General features: G+C 37.7%; 1 protein-coding gene across 2 annotated transcripts; it reads left to right on the top strand.

Annotated features, from left to right (window-relative positions):
- Positions 1-948: 948 nt before the first annotated feature.
- Positions 949-23,549, top strand: cds2 (CDP-diacylglycerol synthase (phosphatidate cytidylyltransferase) 2). 2 transcript variants are annotated; one of them, XM_058071271.1, is made up of 14 exons: positions 949-1,133; positions 6,554-6,696; positions 7,009-7,105; positions 9,029-9,126; positions 10,113-10,252; positions 11,938-11,996; positions 13,179-13,261; positions 13,358-13,445; positions 13,541-13,609; positions 14,809-14,961; positions 15,435-15,554; positions 17,089-17,192; positions 20,202-20,375; positions 20,638-23,549. In XM_058071271.1, exons 1-13 carry the CDS (start codon positions 1,059-1,061, stop codon positions 20,335-20,337), a joined length of 1,365 nt encoding a protein of 454 aa, XP_057927254.1. In that variant the 5' UTR covers positions 949-1,058; the 3' UTR covers positions 20,338-20,375; positions 20,638-23,549. The 2 variants fall into 2 exon arrangements, with proteins under 2 accessions (XP_057927254.1, XP_057927253.1); XM_058071270.1 differs by having other exon boundaries at positions 20,202-23,549.
- The last annotated feature ends 1,431 nt before the right edge of the window (positions 23,550-24,980 follow it).

Here is a 24,980-nt window from a genome sequence, read left to right as displayed (position 1 = left end):
TTAAATGCAAATATTAGTTACATTTAAATGAAAGTAAATCCTAAATTTAAATAGGAATATTAAATTTAAATATAAATATCAAAAAGTAAATCTTAATCTTAATCTTAATGGGGACCTATCATGATCATTTGAGGCCATTTGTATTGTGTTGTGGACTCCGCTACACACAATAACCGACATAGAAATCTTTCTAGATCTTACAGAATCTGCACCTATTCCAGCTGGATTTCCTTGGATTTCCAAAACGGTCTGTTTTAATTTATTCCACCCACGGTCAGCCTCAGAGCATGCTCATTGCAATGTGATTGGTCACACTCCCGAGCCCTACTGAGGACTTCTGGACTACTGCCGAACCCCACTTTCTGATTTTGTCGGTATTGGAGTTGTTAATAAATTAATAAACCTTGTGGAGAGCGGTTCTATGTTTTATTTCCATGTAATATTTACATTCTAGATTTAAATTTGGATTTATCATTTAGATTCAAATTAAACATAAACAAAAGATTTAGCATTTTGTTTTACATTTAAAATTTAATTTAAGTTAAAAGGTTTTTCAAATGTGAGGAAAATGAGTTAAATGTGAGAAAAGTGAGCTAAATATTTAAAATAAACAGCTCAACTGATTGTTTTCTTGATAATGTTCAACTCGTGGTGAAACATTTGCACAGTTGTGTGAGCTTTGCATCATTGACGTCACAATTTGCCAACAGTTGTCAAGGTAGCGTTAGTGTTAGCGATTGTGACGTAAATACACCTTAAAAATAAAAGCACAGTTTGAACTCTACAGTTGATAATAGTCATAAATAATACAGCAATTCTTTTCGTAATCTTAAATACGACAAATCTTGAAAATGCCTCTTCGACTGAACATTTATTTTAACCATGTTGTGACAGCGTATGCAGCTGCTGAGGATATATTTTGAAAACCGGAAATGTGTTCCAATTTTCCACATACGCCAGTAATGAAAGTTAAACCCGTGTAAAAAAAACATCCAGAGTACCCTTGTGTCAGGGAACCAAGGAGCTTCATTCTTGTTTTTCGGTTGTGGTTCGCTAAGATGACGGCAGAACTGAGGCACCGTGGAGCCAAAGACACCGAGGCAACCTTACAACAGCAGCCGTCTGAGGACAAGGTTAGCTTTTTACATTAGCTCCGAATCGGTCCTGCCCGCCTGGATGTGATGCTAACGCTAGTTAGCCAGCTAGCCAGCTGATAGTCCTAATTCATCAGCACAGGGATGGTGTTATTACATTAAGTAAACGTTTATTGCTGTTTTTTCCAAACGTGGCTTATTTGTTCTCAGCTACCGACCGACACTATAGTGATTAAGTGACGATGCGGATTGTGTCACTCGTGTTCGAAATACCAGACCCTTCAGGATTTCGCGATGTTTTAACCTACATAGTACCTTGTGTGTACTTCATGTACACAGGAAGTAAGCGTGCTTCCTTGTCAGAGTGTGTGTTGAAGCTGGGGGGTAAAGGCAAACCTCGTCATTGGGGGCCTCCACATCCTGCTACTACACTAATAAATGATTTTTTAAAATTTAAATTTAATTAATAAATTTTTACGAAAGGCTAGTTCTCAAATTTCCCGAGCTAGATAAAGCCTTGAACATTCTCCTGGTGGATTATTAGCTAACTAACACTTAATATCACTGTAATTGTTAAGAATATCAAGAAATATTTAATATACTGCCTGAATACGCACATCTTTGTGATGAAAAGTCACTCTCAGCTTCATCCTTAAATATGTCTGTGCGTGTGTCTTTTTGCTGGTTGATTTATTGTCGATGATATTCGGCAATATGCTCCTTTTGAAAAACAAAACATTATCAAATATTATCACATATCAATGTAATTCACACTTGAACCACTAGATGGTACTCAAGTGTGCAGTGTACCTGTGTGAAATCGGGGTGTAAGAAAATATCGTTTCGGCGATATATCGCGATACTTCGTTTCATGAAACTGTATTGATATTAAAAAATATGATATGGATATTTTCAGGCATTTATCATAGACTGTATATGGTATTAATTCAAGTGCAGACACGGCAAAGGTTCATTTCTGATTTTAATTGAAACCTCTGATGGTTACTTTTTACTTGCTTTTTATTTTTCTACACAAAATAAGATGAAAAATAAATAAACAAATCAAGAATAAATAAATATAATAATAATAATAAAATGGCAAATTAAGAACTTAAGAAACCACATATAGTTGGTGGGTAGACAAATTATTTTTTTCAGATTAAAATGAACAAAGCATTATTAGAGCCCTGTAGACATGACAAAACACGACTATAGTCACATTTATACTCTTTTTATTTACAACATATTGCGCAACTGCAGGGTCTTGTGACACATGCTAACTCGCAAGCTAGAGAGCTAGCGACCTAAACGGCCTTCAAGTTATTTCCTTTAAACTTAAATAGCCAAAAACTTACCACTTCCACACGGATAGGGAGGATAACTATTAACAGTTATTTAACCTTTAACATGAACATTAATCTAACGTAATAATTTTTTCTGGGTACATGATACCATACAGCATCCATATCAAACTTGCGCGGGCCGCACTAACATTAAACTTCATATCAAGGCGGGGGCCTCAAACTAGTGTCCTGCGGGCCACATTTGGCCCGCGGGCCGCGTGTTTGAGACCCCTGATCTACAGTATGCACTCATTTATTGCGGTTAACTGGTTCCAGTGAATTTCTACAAAGTAGGATTCCTTATTTATAATAGAATATTTTTGTAGTATGAGCAACAAAAACATATTTTATGACTTTCTAAATATGTGTTTTAACATTATTAGAGCCCGCTAGACATTAAATAACACCCCATAATCACATTTCCACTCTTATTACCCAATCTAGTAGACGTAATGTGATCAAAACAACAGTGTGCTATAGGAGCAGGTGTGGCAGTAAAATGATGTTACAGCTGAGTATAAAACTTGTCATGCACAAGCTTGTCACGGTGACACAGAAATAGGAAAGTTTAATATGACCAACCACATTGCGCATTTGAAGTGGAATCCCACTGGAAAAACTCCCACGGGATGGCTAAAAGTCATTAGCTATAACAGGAAAAAAAAAAAAAGAGCCCCTGTCAGTCATGTGTGATGTTGGGTTTAAACGCATCATTGAGCAACTCAAAGCTAAAAGATAATATGCTTATGCTTTCCATTATTCTACATTACAAAATAGTCATAAAAATAGTAATAAACATATGTTTTTGGAGAGCTGAAGTTTTGAAAAATGGTGATTGACTCAAGCTGCACAATTTATTTGCCTGTGTTGATCCCTCGACATCTTGAGTGGGGGGGGGGGGGGTTCAGTGTCTGTCCTTCCAACGTTTTAGAGCAGGGGTCTCAGACACTAGTTTGAGGCCCCCTGCCTTGATATGAAAGTTTAATGTTAGTGCGGCCCGCGCAAGTTTGATATGGATGCTGTATGGTATCATGTACCCAGAAAAAATTATTACGTTTGATTAATGTTCATGTTAAAGGTTAAATAACTGTTAATAGTTATCCTCCCTATCCGTGTGGAAGTGGTAAGTTTTTGGCTATTTAAGTTTAAAGGAAATAACTTGAAGGCTACCGTTTAGGTCGCTAGCTTTCTAGTTTGCGAGTTAGCATGTGTGACAAGACCCTGCAGTTGCGCAATATGTTGTAAATAAAAAGAGTATAAATGTGACTATAGTCGTGTTTTGTCATGTCTAATAATGCTTTGTTCATTTTAATCCGAAAAAAAATTGTCTACCCACCAACTATATGTGGTTTCTTAAGTTTTTATTATTATTATTATTATTATATTTATTTATTTATTACCGATTAATTGATTTTCTTTATTCTTGATTTGTTTATTTATTTTTCATCTTATTTTGTGTAGAAACATAAAAATTAAGATATTTGAGAACAGTGGAATGTTTTATCAGAGCTTTTCTTGTAGAAAATCGGAACAAAAGCAAATTTTTATTAATTTTTCTGTTTCTAATAAATGCGTTTTTTTGTTTTTTTTTGGAAAACCGGATGCGGCCCAGTCTCACCCAGACCCAGGCTCCAGTGGCCTCCAAGTAAATTGAGTTTGAGACCCCTGTTTTAGAGGAAACAGAAAACAGGAAATGCAAGCGTCTATTCCTGACTGAAAATACTGTTTCCTGGCTTCCATGATTATTAACCTGGATGTCTGTGTGTCTCATTGGAAGAGGAGGACCGGTTGTTGTTGTTGTTGTTTAGATCGGCTCCAACAGGCTCAGGGTTATGTGAAAGAGTGGTGGCTATTTTTAAATCAAGCCTCCAGGAAGGCAGCTGTGGTTGCTGTGGAAACCAACAGGCGTGCAAGATTGTGTACAAATGTGTGCAAGTATTTTTATGCTTGCACCTTTTGGAATTAATTATAATCCGATGTGTATATGTAGTTTTATATGCTTTAGTATTTAGTATTATTTAGTACACAAGCCATATATCTAATTCACTGCCTTGAGATATGAGTCACAGAAGGCAGACTCTATAGTCAAAGGAACAAATCCTGATTTTTAATTATTTTTTTTTACAGTATTCAGTGTTGTTTAAAATGTGATTCTAGCTTTTAGAATACAGTTGCACAGCATACGGTCAGCGAACCATCTGCTCTGCTGTGATAACTCCCATTCCTAATTTGGTCACTAACCACAGAGGGTTCATTCTTCTGCTCGGTGTTAGTGATGTGTGAAGACCCTCGCACTGAGCAGCAGTGCAAAGATCACCGTGTGTTTTAAAAGGCATTCCATCCGTGAACAGATAAATCTAATTATTTAGATTATTGGTAAATGTTCACGATACAGGTACTTCACCAAAGCTACTATACTGTACAGCTACTATGAGTGGCGAATATGATTTTTTTTCAATAGTAATGTTATAGAGTCAATGGCAGGGACAGTACAAGTTAAGTGTGATTCATTAGCCATGTTTACATGAGGAGTTTTTCTCTTTCCGAATGACCTTTCCGAAAGCAATGGTATACATGGAAAGGAATATTCCAATAGCGTGTTTACATGCGCCGCTATAATCAACCAGAATAGTCAATGGGGCATGCGCAGTAAAGCGTAAACGCCAACATCACGTGATACCGACTTCCTCGACTTTTTCTTTCACTTGTTGGAATAACTCCGTATTGCCATTTTTTCCTTCGTTCAGTCTTGGAATTTAGTTTGAATCAAAAACAAACTTTCCTTAGCAGTCCAGTGCCGATTGCTCGCCTCCATTTTTAAAACTGAAGAACGTCTTGAGCTGCGTGTTACGTCATATGTCAGCATTTGCTGAAAGAACACACCCGGGAACAGGAAAAGATAAAGTTCAATCTTGCTAATATTTTATAATTAAGCTCGGCATATGTTTTTATATAGATATGTATTTTCTTTTTGAATAAAAGTGGACTTGTGAATGGCGTATAGAAGGGTTTAGATTCTGTTCCACAGATGGCGCTAATGCACCCCAAAGCTGCTTGCCAACCGCCAATAAACAACAGAAGAAGAAAAACGCCACGAAGAAGAACGCAGTCTGACAACTTTTCGTTTTGCATCATGTGCAATGATACAGATTAGATGATGACATCATCAAGCCCTCCACTCCCGCAACCCAGCACCACAGATAGCTTGCAGCCCTGTGGGAAACGCATAATGTGGCCAAACATGATAATGGTTGTAAAACGTGAATACATGTACAGTAAACCTCGGATATATCAGATTCAATTGTTCCCACTGGTTTTGTCCGATATAAGCGAAATCCGTTATATGCGTATACCGGAAAATGTCCGTTTTACGCATATATCGGATTTATATCCGGTATATGCGTAAATCGGATTTTATCCGTTATAAAAAGGCACTTCCTTGACTATGTTTCCAATGTACCTGGACGCGCAGGCAACGCTGCAAACGCTGCAAATGACGTCGTAAAGCGGGCCTGTCACGATTCGGCGAATCGGAGCGCCACGATGCGGCCATCCGATATATGCGAGGGAAATTTAATGGAAATGCATTGGAACGGGACTGGAGATTTTGTCCGAAATAGGCGAAATCCGTTATAAAAAAATCCGATATATGCAATGAATTTTTATTGGAAATGCATTACAGAAAAATTGGTTCTTTTTTATCTGTCCGTTGTGAGCGAATTTCTGATATATCCGAGTCCGATATATCCGAGGTTTACTGTATTAGCATTTTAAAAATAACAGTAATACTGAGCAATACAACTATTACACAGTAGTTAGCCAGTAAAACAACTGTACTTGAACGTAGTTGGTACACAAGGTTACACCTTGAGTACTTAGATAACAAGGTGACCATTTTAGCAATGCACTGTGGCCATAATATAATTTGTGCTGTGTTTTCTTCTGCGACTAGTTACAATGCTATATTTGGTGAAATATATCTGATCGGATGTTCCGATCAGGATTTTATTCTACTCATAATCCATGAAAGTTGAAACATTTGAATACATCTGGCCAATATTGCTGTGGAGATGTTGGAATGTTATTTTTTTCCCCCTGTGCTTCTTTTTATTTTAGGGTTCAGATAGTGAGCTGAAGTCGGAAAAAGATGACGGAGCAGACAGCCACCCCAAGGTGGACTCAGGGGTCCCAGAGGTGCCAGTCCCACCTGATGACACCCCAGAAGTGTTAAATAAAGCCTTGTCCGGGCTCTCCTCAAGGTGCAGTTTGTAGTTTGACTGAAAAAATACTTCAATATACAAACACTTGTTATCCATACATACTGATTTCTGTTAAGTTGGGATGGTAATAAATGCTACAGTGACTTACCCCGCTCTCCTGTGAGCCAGTTTTGGTTGGATTTCAGTCATGATAAACATACTAGCAAACTCTTTACATAACTATATTTCTCATAAATTTGGTTTTCGTGGACGGGTTTCATCTCTTACATCCTTATTTCAGTAAGAAAAAGCTTGTTTAATGTTTCTTTTAGCTCTTTGACTGTCTTTCAAAACACACATTGTACCCTTCAGATGGAAGAACTGGTGGGTTCGAGGGATTCTCACTCTGGCTATGATTTCCTTCTTCTTCATCATCATCTACCTGGGCCCCATGGTGCTTATGATGATTGTGAGTATGACCGGCATCAAGCATCATCAGCTTGTTTGCTTTTTACTGCACCAAAATACGATGGACTGGAAATAATTTCGATCATTTTTACTTTTCCTACTGAATGACATTGTAATTATGTTGTCATTGTCACAACTACTGTATTTTCTGGACTATAAGTCGCTTAGGAGTATAAGTCGCACAAGGCCAAAAATGCAAAATAAGAGAAATACACTCGTTCCTTGCAACTTTGGGCTATAAATTTCCCTACCATGTTTTTTTCAAAAACATATTTATTTTATTCTTAATTATTACCATATTTTGTGGACTATAAGTCACTTAGGAGTATAAGTCGCACAAGGCCAAAAATGCAAAATAAGAGAAATACACTCGTTCCTTGCAACTTTGGGCTATAAATTTCTTTGCCATGTTTTTATCAAAACCATATTAATTTTTATTTTTAATTATTACCATATTTTCTGGAGTATAAGTCGCTTAGGAGTATAAGTCGCACAAGGCCAAAAATGCAAAATACGAGAAATGCACTCGTTCCTTGCAACTTTGGGCTATAAATTTCCCTACCATGTTTTTTTTCAAAACCATATTAATTTTTATTTTTAATTATTACCATATTTTCTGGACTATAAGTCGCTTAGGAATATAAGTCGCACAAGGCCAAAAATGCAAAATAAGAGAAATATACTCGTTCCTTGCAACTTTGGGTTCTAAATTTCCCTACCATGTTTTTTTCAAAAACATATTAATTTTTATTTTTAATTATTACCATATTTTCTGGAGTATAAGTCGCTTAGGAGTATAAGTCGCACAAGGCCAAAAATGCAAAATAAGAGAAATGCACTCGTTCCTCGCAACTTTGGGCTATAAATGTCCCTACCATGTTTTTTTCAAAAACATATTAATTTTTATTTTTAATTATTACCATATTTTCTGGACTATAAGTCACTCAGGAGTATAAGTCACACAAGGCCAAAAATGCAAAATAAGAGAAATACACTCGTTCATTGCAACTTTGGGTTCTAAATTTCCCTACCATGTTTTTTTCAAAAACATATTAATTTTTATTTTTAATTATTACCGTATTTTCTGGACTATAAGTCGCTTAGGAATGTAAGTCGCACAAGGCCAAAAATGCAAAATAAGAGAAATATACTCGTTCCTTGCAACTGTGGGTTCTAAATTCCCCTACCATGTTTTTTTCAAAAACATATTAATTTTTATTTTTAATTATTACCATATTTTCTGGACTATAAGTCACTCTGGAGTATAAGCCGCACAAGGCCAAAAATGCAAAATAAGAGAAATGCACTCGTTCCTTGCAACTTTGGGCTATAAATTTCCCTACCATGTTTTTTTTTTCAAAACCATATTCATTTTTATTTTTAATTATTACCATATTTTCTGGACTATAAGTCGCTTAGAAGTATAAGTCGCTCAGGAGTATAAGTCGCACAAGGCCAAAAATGCATAATTATGTACACATTATTTTGCGGGTAATTTATTTTAACTATTTGACCAAAACAGACATTACGTCCTCTTGGAAGGCAAGTTCTAACATTAATAAAAGAATAGAGAACAGGCTGAATAGGTGTAAGATATGCTAACACAATGCTTATTCAGCTACATAAAAAATAAACATGAACAGAAATGGTGTCCAGTATTTATGTAACATAAACAGTTTTTTCATTTATAAGTCGCTCTGGAGTATAAGTCGCAGGAACAGCCAACCTATGAAAAAAAGCGCGACTTATAGTCTAAATGTCCATTAAGACTTTTTGCATGGTACTGTACTGTACAAATATAAACCTGTGGTATGCATGACATGTATGCACTGCAAAGTTAAAGTGTTCCATGCACAGTAATGATTACCTACTGTCAAATGAGCATTAATTAATTAATCTGTAACTGGGTGTTTTCCTTTTGCAGGTCCTGTGTGTTCAGATCAAGTGCTTCCAAGAAATCATCACCATTGGATACAGTGTTTACCATTCATACCATCTGCCATGGTTCAGGACATTGAGTTGGTGAGGGCCTCCGCCTATAAAATCAATATGAAACACTTTTTTTTTACCCCCCACTTATTGCATCTCATGTTTTTTTTTTTTTTAATTTGTTGCAGATTTCATGAGGTTTGGTGTCTTAGTTGTCGAAACGTAGTTGTAGATCATTAAGTGAATGAACAAGTAAAGCATAATCAATTAGATGTTCCCCGATTATACACTACAGTAGTTTGGATTAGAACCCCCATTGTTCCTCCACGATTTATTAGATAGACTGTTACATTGAGGTACTTAAACAATTTATGTTACTGTCCCTCTTTTATTGTTAAACTACTGGATGTGTGCAATTATAGTTTTTTTTATTATATATATATATGAAACATTACAGTGCATTTCTTACATCAATCAAAATATAACTTTCCATTATTTACATCTGTATTCAACTATCTGATAACAAGCCCAAAAGGAGTAGGCTGAAGCAAAAGCTTATAAATGCCTACCCCTTTTTGCAGGATATAATGATGTTCATGCCACTGTCTTGTTTTCCCCTGTTATTATTATCATTGTAATATTATTATTATTATTATTATTATTGTTATAATCTTTATCATTATTACCATCATTATAATCATCATTAATATTACCATTTTCATCATTATAGTTAAAAATTTTTTTATTTTTTTTATTTTTAATTATTTAATTTTACAGACTTCATTGCTTCTTGTAGAGTCCTGTATCATTTCATCTGTTATTTTCTGAAATCCGCAGTATTTGTGTGTCAATTTATTAGCCCACTTTTTTGTGACATTTACTTATTTTCTGGATTGCATGTGTCTAATCTTGTGCATTAAAAAAAAAACAAGAACTTGGTTAGGTAATAAGTTAATGGTTGATAGTTATAGTATGTAATAGTTAATAATAGTCTTAAATCACATCAAAACACATTGTGCTATAAGTACTGCATCTCCACATGTTGTGTTCTTGTGAGGGTTAACGTGGTTTGCGTACAGGTACTTCCTGCTGTGTGTCAATTACTTCTTCTACGGCGAGACAGTCACCGATTACTTCTTCACGTTGGTGCAAAGGGAAGAGCCGCTACGCATCCTCAGCAAATACCATCGCTTCATCTCCTTTGCGCTGTATCTTACAGGTATTACAGTAATACACACATAATGCCATAATATCATCTTCATGTACTATACTTATTAACCTTACTCTTGTGTTAGCTTTCTGGTATAACCTCTTATGTTAACGGTTCAGTTGTTTCTCATGTCTTGGTTACCTTCTTAGGCTTCCTCGTCCATGAAAATGTTGGTTTTAATACTTTTGGTGTGGGCATGTAGGCCATTTTTTGTCACTATACCCAGGGGTGTCAAACATACGGCCCGCGGGCCGGAACCGGCCCCCAAGGAGGTTCGATCAGGCCCGCAGGATAATTTGAAAGTGGAAAAAATGCATAAAAGACATGGAATTAATATTTTTCATTCGCTGCAATTCATGGATTATCCGCTAAGGGGCGCACTCTTTCCATCAGAGTAGAAGACAAGCCGCATCACTGAGACAGACTGAAAACAGCAGACGGTATCAATGCGCCATCTGCTGCTTGTTACGACGTTGTTAATACCTTGGTCTCTACCTCTCCGCTACACCCTCATTAGCCAAAATGTCGTTATCCAAACGGAGAAAAGTAGATAAGGAGTGTAGAATTTTCAAAGAAAAATGGACCACGTCCTATTTATTTACAGACATGCACGGAAAACCTTTGTGCTTGGTGTGTTTGCAACAAGTTTCGGTATTGAAGGAATATAATATTCGACGCCACTACGAGACTCATCACAGCGAAAAATATGACGGCTTACTGTTTGCATTGAAAGAATACAGCTCTGTGAAGATGAGTCCTTACTGTGGTGATTTAAAAAATGTGCACTTTAATGTTAGTCAGCAGCTTCATTTCTTCATTACACATTTAAAATCACTCTCCTTAGTTTGTAAGGTGTACGCAGGGATTACATTTAGATTTTATATGCGTATGTGTAAGTGGTTTAAAAATCCCTTTCTTTAAAAGTCTCATTTAATCTTAAAGTGCATTACTATATTTTTCAGTACCAATTAAAGTTGTGTGCCTTTGTACAATCAGTGGGATCAGTTGCAATGCATATTTGTGAATGATAAAAGTAAATTGCACATTTGTCTAAGGAAATATGAGGTGTTTCATGAAATGTTTTGTAAAAGGATAGTTCATTAAATTTCAATATTTTCCTAATGTTCTTGTGCTTCTTTACACCAAAACAAAGGAAAGAAATGATATTTTGGTTATTTATAGCAGAGTATGGTATAATTTTAATGGTCCGGCCCACTTGACATCTCCCTAGGCCGTATGTGGCCCACGATGCGAAATGAGTTTGACACCCCTGCACTATACCCCTCTATTTCAATTTCCAAAAATGGTCAAATGAACCTCAAAAGAATCATATTCATAAATTCTGAGGGGTAGGATTTAATAAGCTTTGCTTCTTCCTACTCCTTTCGGACATGTGGAACTGTGAACTGATTATGTGATGCATTCAATTGTAATCTGATGCATGTTCAAATGAAATAAAACCATTACCATTACTGATCTATAAAGACACCTTCTCCCCAGTGCTTATTCAACTATAAATAGAATGTATCCAACAACCTTGAGTCACTCGCTGCATATCAACACTGTCTTTCAGCTAAAGTAGGTCAAACTAAAATTATTCAGTTTGACCAAAGATGACCTGGATTCTGACTTAATTAATCTTCCTATAATGTGCATTGCATTGACAAGTGTGTGTGTGTGTGTGCTTACTTCAGGTTTCTGCATGTTTGTGCTGAGTTTGGTGAAGAAGCACTACCGCCTTCAATTCTACATGGTAAGTAGCACCCTCGACCCGCTCCTTACCTCCGCCCTGAGGGGACTTTGGTTATTGATGAGGCCTGGCAGAGGGCATTTATCGTTTAATTAGACACGTGGGCAAGTGGTTGTCCTAGAAATCACTGGCAAGCTTTCATCTTGACTGAAAACACAACACTAGTCACGTTTACATGGACCCAAATATTCCAATTCCATTCGGATTATTTGCTCAAACAGAAAGAATGTAACCTTTGTATACACCTCATTCCCAAAGAAAAGTGCCAATCCGAATGAATATATAACGGGATTCCCAGGTTGTGGAATATTCCTTTCCCCACTCCGATTGAGCTATCTTGTACCAGCTCAAACGGAAAGTTGTCAGACTGCGTTCTTCTTCTTCTTCTGTTGTTTGTTGGCGGTTGGCAAGCAGCTTTGTTGTGCATTAGCGCCATCTGTGGAACAGAATCTAAACCCTTCTATACGCCATTCACAAGTCCACTTTTATTCAAAAAGAAAATATAAAAATATCTATATAAAACATGTGCCGAGCTTAATTATAAAATATTAGCAAGATTGAACTTATCTTTTCCTGTTTCCGGGTGCGTTCTTTCAGCGAATGCTGAGATATGATGTAACACGTAGCTCCAGACGTTCTTCGATTAAAAAAAAAAAAATGGAGGCGAGGAATCGGCACTGGACTGCTAAGGAAAGTTTTTTTTTGATTCAAACTAAATTCCAAAACTGGACGAAGGAAAAACTGGCAATACGGAGTTATTCCAACAAGTGAAAGAAAAACTCCAGGAAGTCGGTATCACGTGATGTTGGTGTTTACGCTTTACTGCGCATGCCCCATTGACTATTCTGGTTGATTATAGCGGCGCATGTAGACACGCCATTGGAATATTCCTTTCCATGTATACCATTGCTTTCGGAAAGATCATTCGGAAAGAGAAAAACTCCAAATGTAAACATGGCTACTATTCGATTATTTCCAACAGTCAAAATAATTGTTAGGAAAGCTGGTTGCTATATTACACATAAATGTGTATTAAGCAGAAATCAATAGTGTTTTCGTAACTAATCATTAATCATGATTAACCACTGTAACCAAAATGTCTCCTGAACACCAAAGCAATTTTCTCCAAAAAGCTTTTAAGAGTGTATTTAAAATGTAATCTGTGTAATTTCTGTTTTTTTTCAGTTTGGCTGGACTCACGTGACTCTGCTGATTGTTGTCACTCAGTCTCACCTCATTATCCACAACTTGTTTGAAGGGATGATCTGGTATGTAAACAGTCTTACTTGTATTACTTGTATTACTTCCAGTAAGCAGTTATGTCATTTGTGGGATTTCTTTTGTTTATGCTCGTACGTCTATAGGTTTATTGTGCCAATTTCCTGTGTGATCTGTAATGACATAATGGCCTACATGTTTGGTTTCTTCTTCGGCCGCACCCCTCTCATTAAGGTTAGTTTACATCAGGTTTTGCAGATTTAAATACAAGTATAAATTCCCCAAAACAAGTAAAGTTTGTGTGTATTAAATTGCTGTCTCCCCTGCAGCTGTCACCCAAGAAAACATGGGAGGGATTCATTGGTGGATTGTTCTCCACTATCGTGTTTGGCATCATGGTGAGACGTTATATCTTCTTAGACCAGGGGTGGGCAAAGTACGGCCCGGGGGCCACATCCGGCCCACCAAGTGTTTGAATACGGCCCGCCCGTTCTTTCCAAAGTATTTCATTTAAACTCAACATACAACCTGGTATCATGGCTTGAGCCAACATTTTTGTTATTTGATGTTGTGTGTTGTTTACAAAGTGCTCCTGAAAAATGGGACACAAGCATATAATATAATATAATAATAATAATAATAGGGATGCACGGCGGTGGAGTGGTTAGCGTGCAGACCTCACAGCTAGGAAACCAGGGTTCAATTCCACCCTCGGCCATCTCTGTGTGGAGTTTGCATGTTCTTTTCATGCATGCGTGGGTTTTCTCCGGGTACTCCGGTTTCCTCCCACATTCCAAAAACATGCTAGGTTAATTGGCGACTCCAAATTGACTGTGAATGGTTTGTCTATATGTGCCCTGTGATTGGCTGGCGACCAGTCCAGGGTGTACCCCGCCTCTGGCCCAAAGACAGCTGGGATAGGCTCCAGCACCCCCGCGACCCTCGTGTTGATAAGCGGTAGAAAATGAATGAATTAATAATAATAATAATAAATATATATATATAAAGGGCGGCACGGCGGTCTCGTGGTTAGCGCGCAGACCTCACAGCTAGGAGACCAGGGTTCAATCCCCACCCTCGGCCATCTCTGTGTGGAGTTTGCATGTTCTCCCCGTGCATGCGTGGGTTTTCTCCCACATTCCAAAAACATGCTAGGTTAATAGGGTAATTGGCCACTCCAAATTGTCCATAGGTATGAATGAGAGTGTGAATGGTTGTTTGTCTATATGTGCCCTGTGATTGGCTGGCGACCAGTCCAGGGTGTACCCCGCCTCTCGCCCGAAGACAGCTGGGATAGGCTCCAGCACCCCCCGCGACCCTCGTGAGGAAAAGCGGTAGAAAATGAATGAATGAATATATATATAAAATATTTAAATATAAAATAATAAATAATAATATCAGATTGCATGACACTTTTACAGATACAATAATACCAGGCGCAGACTGTTACGTGTAAAATGTATAGCCCCGTCAATTTTGTTAAATCAATGCGGCCCGCGAGTCAAAAAGTTTGCCCACCCCTGTCTTAGACAGTCGCTGTCATCTTATTGCTACTTTTGCTTTTAAATAACCGGCTTTTTAAATATTTCTTTCGCAGCTCTCCTATGTGATGGCAGGCTACCGCTACTTTGTATGCCCAGTGGAGTTCAACAACGATTCCAACAGTTTCCAGGTAGACTGTGAGCCTTCGGAGCTATTCCAGCTTCAGGATTACGCACTTCCCAGCGTCCTGGAGTCTGTAACTGGATGGGTGAGTTCAGGACATTTGCGATGCACACATTTGAAACGCATTGCAATGTCATATTATATATGGAGAGGGTTTTTGTTTGGTTTTTTTTCTCTGCTATTAGGAAAAAAATGTTGTATAAAGGTATAATATATATATACTAAGTTCTATTCTATATAAGTATTTCCATAATGCGTCATATTAATTCTCTAACAAGATCTCAGTGTATAGACTGGTCATATATCTCATCTCGTTTCATATTATCTACATACTGTATTGTATATAACTATGGGAAAAACTGTTGATTTTGTTAATACTTGGGTTATTTATATTGTTTATTTTTCTATATTGTGTATTTTGTACTGCTTAACTGACTCTGTACTCTTGCTGCTGTGCAATACAAATTTCCCCACTGAGGGACGAATAAAGGCATATCTTAATCTCTATAATGCAGCTAATGATTACTGCTTCTAATCTTCTACGACTTTTCTCTGCAGACCACAGTGCGCCTCTATCCCTTCCAGATCCACAGCATCGCTCTGTCCTCTTTCGCATCAATCGTCGGGCCCTTTGGTGGCTTCTTCGCCAGTGGCTTCAAGAGAGCCTTTAAGATAAAGGTAAATGGATATTATACAATAGCCACGTTTACATGAGGAGTTTTTCTCTTTCTGAATCACCTTTCCGAAAGCAATGGTATACATGGAAAGGAATATTCCAATGGCGTGTTTACATGCGCCGCTATAATCAACCAGAATAGTCAATGGGGCATGCGCAGTAAATTGTAAACACCAACATCACGTGATACCGACTTCCTGGACTTTTTCTTTCACTTGTTGGAATAACTCCGTATTGCCAGTTTTTCCTTCGTCCAGTCTTGGAATTTAGTTTGAATAAAAAACAAACTTTCCTTAGCAGTCCAGTGCCGATTCCTCGCCTCCATTTTTTTAAACCGAAGAGCGTCTGGAGCTGCGTGTTACATCATATCTCAGCATTCGCTGAAAGAACGCACCCGGGGGCCACATCCGGCCCGCCAAGTGTTTCAATATGGCCCGCCTGTTCTTTCCAAAGTATTTTATTAAACTCAACATACAACCTGGCATTGTGGCTTGGGCCAACTTTTTGATGGTTGAGGTAGCTGCTTTATCAATTTCGTTATTTGATGTGGTCTGTTGTTTACAAAATGCTCCTGGAAAAAGGAACACAAGCACAATAGTAAAAATAATAATAATAATAACAATAATAATGTTGTTATTATAATAATATTACTATTATTATATTAATATTGTTGTTAATAATATTAATATAATAATAGTAATAATATTATTATTATTTAAAATAATAATAATATTATTGTTATTATTATTAATATATAATAATAATATATTATATAATAATATAAATAATAATTATAATATATTATATTATATAATATAATAATAACATTACTATAACTAATAATAATAACAATAGTAATTCTAATAAAAAAAATAATAACAATAATAATAATACATTTAATTTCTAATACACTTCACATCAAATAAATGATTTCAAAGTTCACATATAGCAGATTGCATGACACTTTTACATGTAAAATATGTGTAAAAATATATGTGTAAAAATTGACTGTTACGTGTAAAATACTATATACCACCCCCCCCCCCCCCCCCCCTTCCCGGCAATTTTGTTAAATCAATGCGGCCCGCGAGTCAAAAGGTTTGCCCACCCCTGGTTTAGATTCTGTTCCACAGATGGCGCTAATGCACACCAAAGCTGCTTGCCAACCGCCAATAAACAACAGAAGAAGAAGAACGCAGTCTGACAACTTTCCGTTTGAGCGGGTACAAGATACCTCGGATAATCGGATTGGGGAAAGGAATATTCCACCCCTGGGAATCCCATTATATATTCATTCGGATTGGCACTTTTCTTTCGGAATGAGGTGTATACAAAGGTTACATTCTTTCCGTTTGAGCAAATAATGCGAATGGAATTGGAATATTTGGGTCCATGTATATGTGGCTAATGATGGGATGGGTATTTGACTACATTTTGTTGATTGACGTGAGACCAAGTCAGTCATTGTTAAGAATGATGACGTGTGAACTAACAGGTAGTTCCATGACAGACTCCAGTAATTGTCTTGTTTTCCAGGACTTTGCCAACACCATTCCAGGACACGGGGGAATAATGGATCGATTTGACTGCCAGTACCTCATGGCCACCTTTGTGAATGTATACATTGCTAGCTTCATCAGGTACACACAATGGGAGAATGACCTCACGTGGGCTTTGGTACAACTACATTCAATTCAATTTATGCAAGGTGATATTAGTGTGTGCTCTGAGGCAAAAGTGTGACATGCGGACCATTTTTGGCTCCGTATCTATTTTTTTATTAGTCTTTAGCATAATAAAAAATTAAAATGAATTCATTTGTTATGACATAAACAACCGTGATAAAAAAAAAGACCAGTTGAAAAATTGCAAGAGCTGACATTTAGCATTTTGTTTGATTGTAAAGAGGTTCCAAGTAAAGCTTTAAAATGCATTCTTCCCTTGTCATCCAATCCCAAAATGTTCTTAATTGATTTAGACCAGGATGACACACAGGGTGGGGTTAGTCCTCTGGAAGAAGTCCTTTCTCAGGCGGCCATTGTGAATTGAAGCTAGTCATTACCACACAGGCGAGTGATACCTCTTGACGCCCCCGCACAACCTGAAGCTCCATTGTTTCATTGAAGGAAAAAGCACCCCAGATTATGATGCTGGAAGAATCTCAGATGGGATCTCCTTGTCATGCCAGTAACGTTGGAAGCCATCGGCACCATCTAGGTTAAATTTTTCCTCATCGTAGGTGCTCTTGTGCAAATTTGGGTAGCAGATTGAAACAGATGAGGCCTATGAAGAGTTTTTTTGCCGTTAAAACCCTTCTCTCGCAGATGCTGGCACTGATAACAACCTTAATTTGTGCCGAGCATCATCCCATGTTTTGATGGACAACCAGCCTGTTTCCTTTTTATGCTTTTTTGCAATGAAGTGGTTTCGCTATGTTTGTATTTTGAGGCTCTACTTAGAACCTTCTTAAGATCCTACAGTGCAATTTTTGAGCTGGTCTTAAAATTTCTGATACACATTATTTAATATTACACCAATTTGCTTTGTCACTAAGAATGCGGGTGTTTTATTGATCTATCTTGGTATATATAAACTTACCCGTGACTGCTTTTAGCATCTTTTATACACAAAATGTACCATCCTCACATTCTATAGCAGACCTCTGTGGTAAAGCTTTGCCATGTCGACAATTGCTTACTAGACGGTATTGATCTAACCAGGGCTCGACAATAACGATGTACCGATGGCCCGGGGCAAGTTAAAACAAAATTCGGGGCAAGTAAATCCAATCAGTGATATTCCCGTCGGGCAAGTGCACTTTGGAATGCCATACTGCAAAGTTTTTTGTTTTTTTTTTTTAAAGCGGTTCTTGTTGGGTGTTGGTAAAAAACACGGACTGCGTAATTCCGGTGGTAATTTGCAAAGCAATCCTTGCAAATCTTGAAATGGACCATTCTATTGAATTGTTTGCGATCGTTTGACTACATCTATCATGGCGTCCCTGCCAACATGGTCTAATTCTTCAACAACTTCTGAAGGAAAAAACAGCAAAAAGTGATGAACCAGTGCCTCCTAAACAAGTATTTTATTAGCGGCAGCAAATCAAATGATGGCAAAGGTGAGTGAATCACATTGCTGTGACAATTTGAAGTGGTCACAATGAAACACCACCCATTAGATCCAATACCAAAGTGCTGATTTTTGCACAAACTACAAAATCTAGCGGTTCCGTTTCTCTGTGTATTTTTCTCACCTTTTGCTTCACAAATTGAGCATTTTTTTTCTGCATTAAAAACACTTTACTAGTACACAAATGTGTCTATTCAATAATGTTTCATTGTGGTAAGTGTAAGGTAGTATGTGTAAGGTAGTATGGCATATGCCATGTTAACATACGTTTCAGACATTCCTCCAAATACAATGCATCAGTACTATTATCTGATGAATTATTAGCATATTCGGGCAAGTACAGTAAACCTCGGATATATCGGACTCGGATATATCGGAAATTCGCTCACAACGGACAGATAAAAAAAAAAAAACGATTTTTCTGTAATGCATTTCCAATAAAAATTCATTGCATATATCGGATTTTTTATAACGGATTTTGCCTATTTCGGACAAAATCTCCAGTCCCGTTCCAATGCATTTCGATTAAATTTCCCTCGCATATATCGGATGGCCGCATCGTGGCGCTCCGATTCGCCGAATCGTGACAGGCCGCTATACGACGTCATTTGCAGCGTCCAGGTACATTGGAAACATAGTCAAGGAAGTGCCTTTTTATAACGGATAAAATCCGATTTACGCATATACCGGATATAAATCCGATATATGCGTAAAACGGACATTTTCCGGTATACGCATATAACGGATTTCGCTTATATCGGACAAAACCAGTGGGAACAATTGAATCCGATATATCCGAGGTTTACTGTAGTACACAAATGTGTCTAATCAATAATGTTTCATTGTGGTAAGTGTAAGGTAGTATGGCATATGCCATGTTAACATACGTTTCAGACATTCCTCCAAATACAATGCATCAGTACTATTATCTGATGAATTATTAGCATATTCGGGCAAATACAGTAAACCTCGGATATATCGGAAATTCGCTCACAACGGACAGATAAAAAAAGAACCGATTTTTCTGTAATGCATTTCCAATAAAAATTCATTGCATATATCGGATTTTTTATAACGGATTTCGCCTATTTCGGACAAAATCTCCTGTCCCGTTCCAATGCATTTCCATTAAATTTCCCTCGCATATATCGGATGGCCACATCGTGGCGCTCCGATTCGCCGAATCGTGACAGGCCGCTATACGACGTCATTTGCAGCGTTGCCTGCGCGTCCAGGTACATTGGAAACATAGTCAAGGAAGTGCCTTTTTATAACGGATAAAATCCGATTTACACATATACCGGATATAAATCCGATATATGCGTAAAACGGACATTTTCCGGTATACGCATATAACGGATTTCGCTTATATCGGACAAAACCAGTGGGAACAATTGAATCCGATATATCCGAGGTTTACTGTAGTTCTCACCATAAGGATTCCCCATGGGCAAGTCATTTTTGTTTTTTTTATGTAGAACCCTGCTAACTGTCATGTCTCTGATGGTGCGTCCTTTCAGGGGTCCTAATCCCAGCAAGGTGATCCAGCAGCTCCTGGCGCTCCGTGCTGACCAGCAGCTCTACATCTTTAACTCTCTTAAGGCGCACCTGACCGAGAAGGGCTTGCTGCCGGCATTGGAGGAAGCGGCCGCGTAGACCTGTTCACAGCTTCGGGTCATTCCATTTCATTTTGGGTATTTCATTAGTCCTAGTGTGTGTGTGTGTGTGTGTGTCCATACTAAATGTGAACCACATGTTACACCATTCAAGTACTGTACATCAAGTCTATTCCCGACTGTTTGTTGTTGAATACACACAGTATTCTATATATACAGTTAAATGTGTGTATGCTATATTTTTTATCACGCGTCTTTCTTTTAATGCACTGTTCTCAACTCACTCACGCTGTGTGTTTTGTTGTGATGTCTTTATATTTATACTTTTTAAATATCTCAGTTGCGGTTGAACGTTGCCCCGTCGCTATCTATTGATGTGTTCGAGTTCAATACGATGACATCAATACGACGCCCCTCCTCACGCAAAAACCAAACGCCGCATATGGTATGTTATATTTCATGTATTTATGTTTTTGTTGAGTGTGAGGGCACAGGCAACACCCGCGGCGTTACTGACATGTTCTTAATTAGCCACATTAACATCGACTTTTTTTTTTTTATCTGTGAAGTTAGACGCTGTCAACTTGTTTTTTTCTTAATGTTAGGTCAACTGTCCCGATCAAATCACTGCCATCGTCTGCTTATGTCTGCCGATTTCAATGAGCGCAGCTCCGCAGCAGATTAGCTGAAACGTTATTGCTGACCGTAGCTTATAGATTTTTTTGTGTCAACTATCAACCTCCTCACGGTTCATTCCTGATTCAATCAAGAAGGTTTAGAATTCAGGGGTCCCCAAACTTTTTCCAGTGAGGGCCACATGACTTTTCTTTCCTCTGAAGGGGGGCCAGGGTCAGGGTCGTATGTTTGTTTATGTTCTATGACTGGGGCAAAGTGTGGTTGTAGTCACGTCACAATAGGTTACCATTTCCACTTCTATGACAGAAAAATGACCATGCTTTATTGTTCAGGGGGCCGTGACAAATGTGGAAGTGGGCCATGTCCGGCCCCCGGGCCTTAGTTTGGGGACCATGGTTTAGATGGTAGATTCTTGAGCACCTACTGCCAAATGTGATTATTTTTGCTTGAATGTTTTTCATTTTTCAAGTTTCTGATGAAGCACGGTGGTCTAGTGGTTAGCGTGCAGACCTCACAACTAGGAGACCAGGGTTCAATTCCACCCCTCGGGCATCTCTGTGTGGAATTTCCATGTTCTCCCCGTGCATGCGTGGGTTTTCTCCGGGTACTCCGGTTTCCTCCCACATTCCAAAAACATGCTAGGTTAATTAGCGACTCCAAATTGTCCATAGGTATGAATGTGAGTGTGAATGGTTGTTTGTCTATATGTGCCCTGTGATTGGCTGGCCACCAGTCCAGGGTTTACCCTGCCTCTCGTCCGAAGACAGCTGGGATAGGCTCCAGCACCCCCGCGACCCTCGTGAGGAAAAGCGGTAGAAAATGAATGAATTAATATTTATAGAGCCCTCTAGACATGAAATAACACCCCTACAGTCATCTTTCCATTCATATTACCCATTATAGTTGACTCTGTTGCTGTTGCCGTTGTGCCAGGTCTCACAGCTAGGAGACCCGGGTTCAATTCCCCGCTCGGGCATCTCTGTGTGGAGTTTGCATGTTCTCCCCGTGCATGCGTGGGTTTTCTCCGGGTACTCCGGTTTCCTCCCACATTCCAAAAACATGCTAGGTTAATTAGCGACTCCAAATTGTCCATAGGTATGAATGTGAGTGTGAATGGTTGTTTGTCTATATGTGCCCTGCCCAGCACCCCCCCCGCGACCCTCGTGAGGAAAAAGCGGTAGAAAATGAACGAATGAATGAAAGTTTCTGATGAAATTATGAACATAACAGATAATTTCTCACATTTTTTAAAGATTATTTTAATATATAACCAACATTAATGCCATATTTTACAACATTGAGGTTATTTTTTTTCAGATAACTAACATACTCGGTTATGTTATTTAGCGTAGGTGCAGTAAATCGATTCACAATGAGTATCGCAATGTTTACACACTTGATGTCCATGTTTGTGTTTTATTATGACAGCATTCCAGAATGATTTTGTGATGAATTAGCGGTGCAAGCTAATAGCAGTTCAATGGTCCATTCAAGACTAGGTTTTGTTGGTTTCATCACATTATCACCATGGTGTTTTTCCTGTTGTCTCCAGTTTTAAAAAAAAAATATTCACATCGTTATGTAAATACGAATAAGATCCGGAGACGTGGATGTCCGTGGGGCTTGTAAATGTGAAGTCAGGCTTTTAGCAAGATTGGACAGAACGTCAACAAGGTTTTGATGTCCTCCAAAATATATTTTAGGACGTATTAATTCATTCACCTGCAAAAGTGTTGTTTTTTTTTTTCTTGTAATGAAACACTGAAAGCAGGCAAATGTGTGTTTTTTTTTTCCTTAGATGCATGTTATTCATCTGTGTCTTAAATGGAACTTTATCCATAAAGTATTTATTTATACCCATCAAAATTATTATACATTTAAGATTTTTACATATATTTTGAGTGTATTTTAACATTTTTGCCTAAAGCTACTGTATAGTCATTTAGAAAAGGAGACCTGCTGGCTTTCTTGCAGTCTGCTGTTTGTTGGCTGTTTTTCTGGGCTCTTTGTCATTGTCTTTATTATTATTATTATTTTTTAGACACGACCACTAGAGGGAACCAGAGCTCCCATACAAAGGGTATCCCCAAAATCTGGACAGACCTGCAAAAATACACATTAATATATATATAGATATATATGGAGAAATAATACAAATACATATTTTTAATTTTTTTGAATATATTTATATATCCTTTGCTTCAAATAGTTTTAAAATTGAAAAAATAAAATAATTTATGAATCATTGTTTGTATAATATATGTATATGATATGGCCAGATTTTAGGGGCACCCTGCTGATGAACAGAAAAACAATCAACCCTATTTTATGATCACAGGACAAATATTCTTTACTGTCAGAAATGTTAAGTTTCCTCAGTCAAAACCTTTGCTGGAATGTATTAAAAGTTGTGCAACATTGAAGTAGCACGTTTTTGGCTCGCCTTTGTTTTGCATTTTATTTTGTGGTTCAAGAGTCTCCTATGAATAAAATGCGTTCTTTATATTATTCCTAGGGAGTGGAGTGCTTTGTGTTGTACATTTGTGTAGGAAAAAATGTACTCTTGATGCTAAAATGTACTTTGCCTTGTCAGAAAATAAAACAAAAACAAACAAACGGTATGTGTAACTTATTCCTTCAATATAAAGGCTCAGGTCGTTTTTATTTTTGTTTAGGGGAGTGGTAGTCAAATTGAGTGTTTTTGAGTGTGGAGAAAAAGAGTGAAGATTTATTGAGTGTAATATTCTAAGAAGCTGACTATACATCATTTTAATAATTTGCTGTCTAAGGCAGAAAAAATACATAACAAAAACATGATAAGTGGAATTCTACTTAATTTATGTCAACATTTTTATGTCAAATTTCATATTTTGTATATTGTCATTTTTAGTCTGCTAAAAACATACAACAATCAAATAGTGCCCCCTACTGGTGAAAATTAATTTCCCATGGCATTTGATCCTAAAACACCATTCACCATTCATTTTCTACCGCTTTTTCCTCACAAGGGTCGCGGGGGGTGCTGGAGCCTATCCCAGCTGTCTTCGGGCGAGAGGCAGGGCACACCCTGGACTGGTCGCCAGCTAATCACAGGGCACATATAGACAAACAACCATTCACACTCACATTCATACCTATGGACAATTTGGAGTCACCAATTAACCTAGCATGTTTTTGGAATGTGGGAGGAAACCGGAGTACCCGGAGAAAACCCACGCATGCACGGGGAGAACATGCAAACTCCACACAGAGATGATGGCCGAGGGTGGAATTGAACCCTGGTCTCCTAGCTGTGAGGTCTGCGCGCTAACCACTTGACCGCCGTGCCGCCCGATCCTAAAACAAAGATCCTAGAATCAAATCCTACATCCTAGATCAGGGGTCTCAAACACGCAGCCCGCAGGCCAAATGTGGCCCGCAGGACACTAGTTTGAGGCCCCCGCCTTGATATGAAAGTTTAATAATAGATATGGATGCTGTATGGTATCATGTACCCAGAAAAAATTATTACGTTTGATTAATGTTCATGTTAAAGGTTAAATAACTGTTAATAGTTATCCTCCCTATCCGTGTGGAAGTGGTAAGTTTTTGGCTATTTAAGTTGAAAGGAAATGACTTGAAGGCTACCGTTTAGGTCGCTAGCGCTCTAGTTTGCGAGTTAGCATGTGTCTCAAGACCCTGCAGTTGCGCAATATGTTGTAAATAAAAAAAAAAGTATAAATGTGACTATAGTCGTGTTTTGTCATGTTTACAGGGCTCTAATAATGCTTTGTTAATTTTAAAACACCATTTTATTATTTGCCGTTTGAATATATTATTACATTTATTTATTACTGATTGATTGATTTTCTTTATTCTTGATTTGTTTATTTATTTTTCATCTTATTTTGTGTAGAAAAATAAAAATTAAGATATTTGACGTTTATTCATTTTTATGTTTTTAATAAATAATATTTTTTTTTTTTTTTTTTTTTGGAAAACCTGATGCGGCCCAGTCTCACCCAGACCCTAGCTCCAGTGGCCCCCAGATAAATTGAGTTTGAGACC

The sequence above is a fragment of the Doryrhamphus excisus genome, chromosome 4, assembly GCF_030265055.1.
Source record: "Doryrhamphus excisus isolate RoL2022-K1 chromosome 4, RoL_Dexc_1.0, whole genome shotgun sequence".
NCBI classification, from domain to species: Eukaryota; Metazoa; Chordata; class Actinopteri; order Syngnathiformes; family Syngnathidae; genus Doryrhamphus; species Doryrhamphus excisus.
Note: the sequence above shows the minus strand (reverse complement) of the source record. Positions and strands in the feature narration are given on the sequence as shown.

Bases quoted from the DNA above. Each gene is read 5' to 3' on its own strand.
- cds2 (XM_058071271.1), top strand. From the start codon at position 1,059: ATGACGGCAGAACTGAGGCACCGTGGAGCCAAAGACACCGAGGCAACC. The intron at 13,610-14,808 runs GTGAGACGTTAT...TTTCTTTCGCAG, and splicing joins CTATCGTGTTTGGCATCATG to CTCTCCTATGTGATGGCAGG. The intron at 15,555-17,088 runs GTAAATGGATAT...CTTGTTTTCCAG, and splicing joins AGAGAGCCTTTAAGATAAAG to GACTTTGCCAACACCATTCC.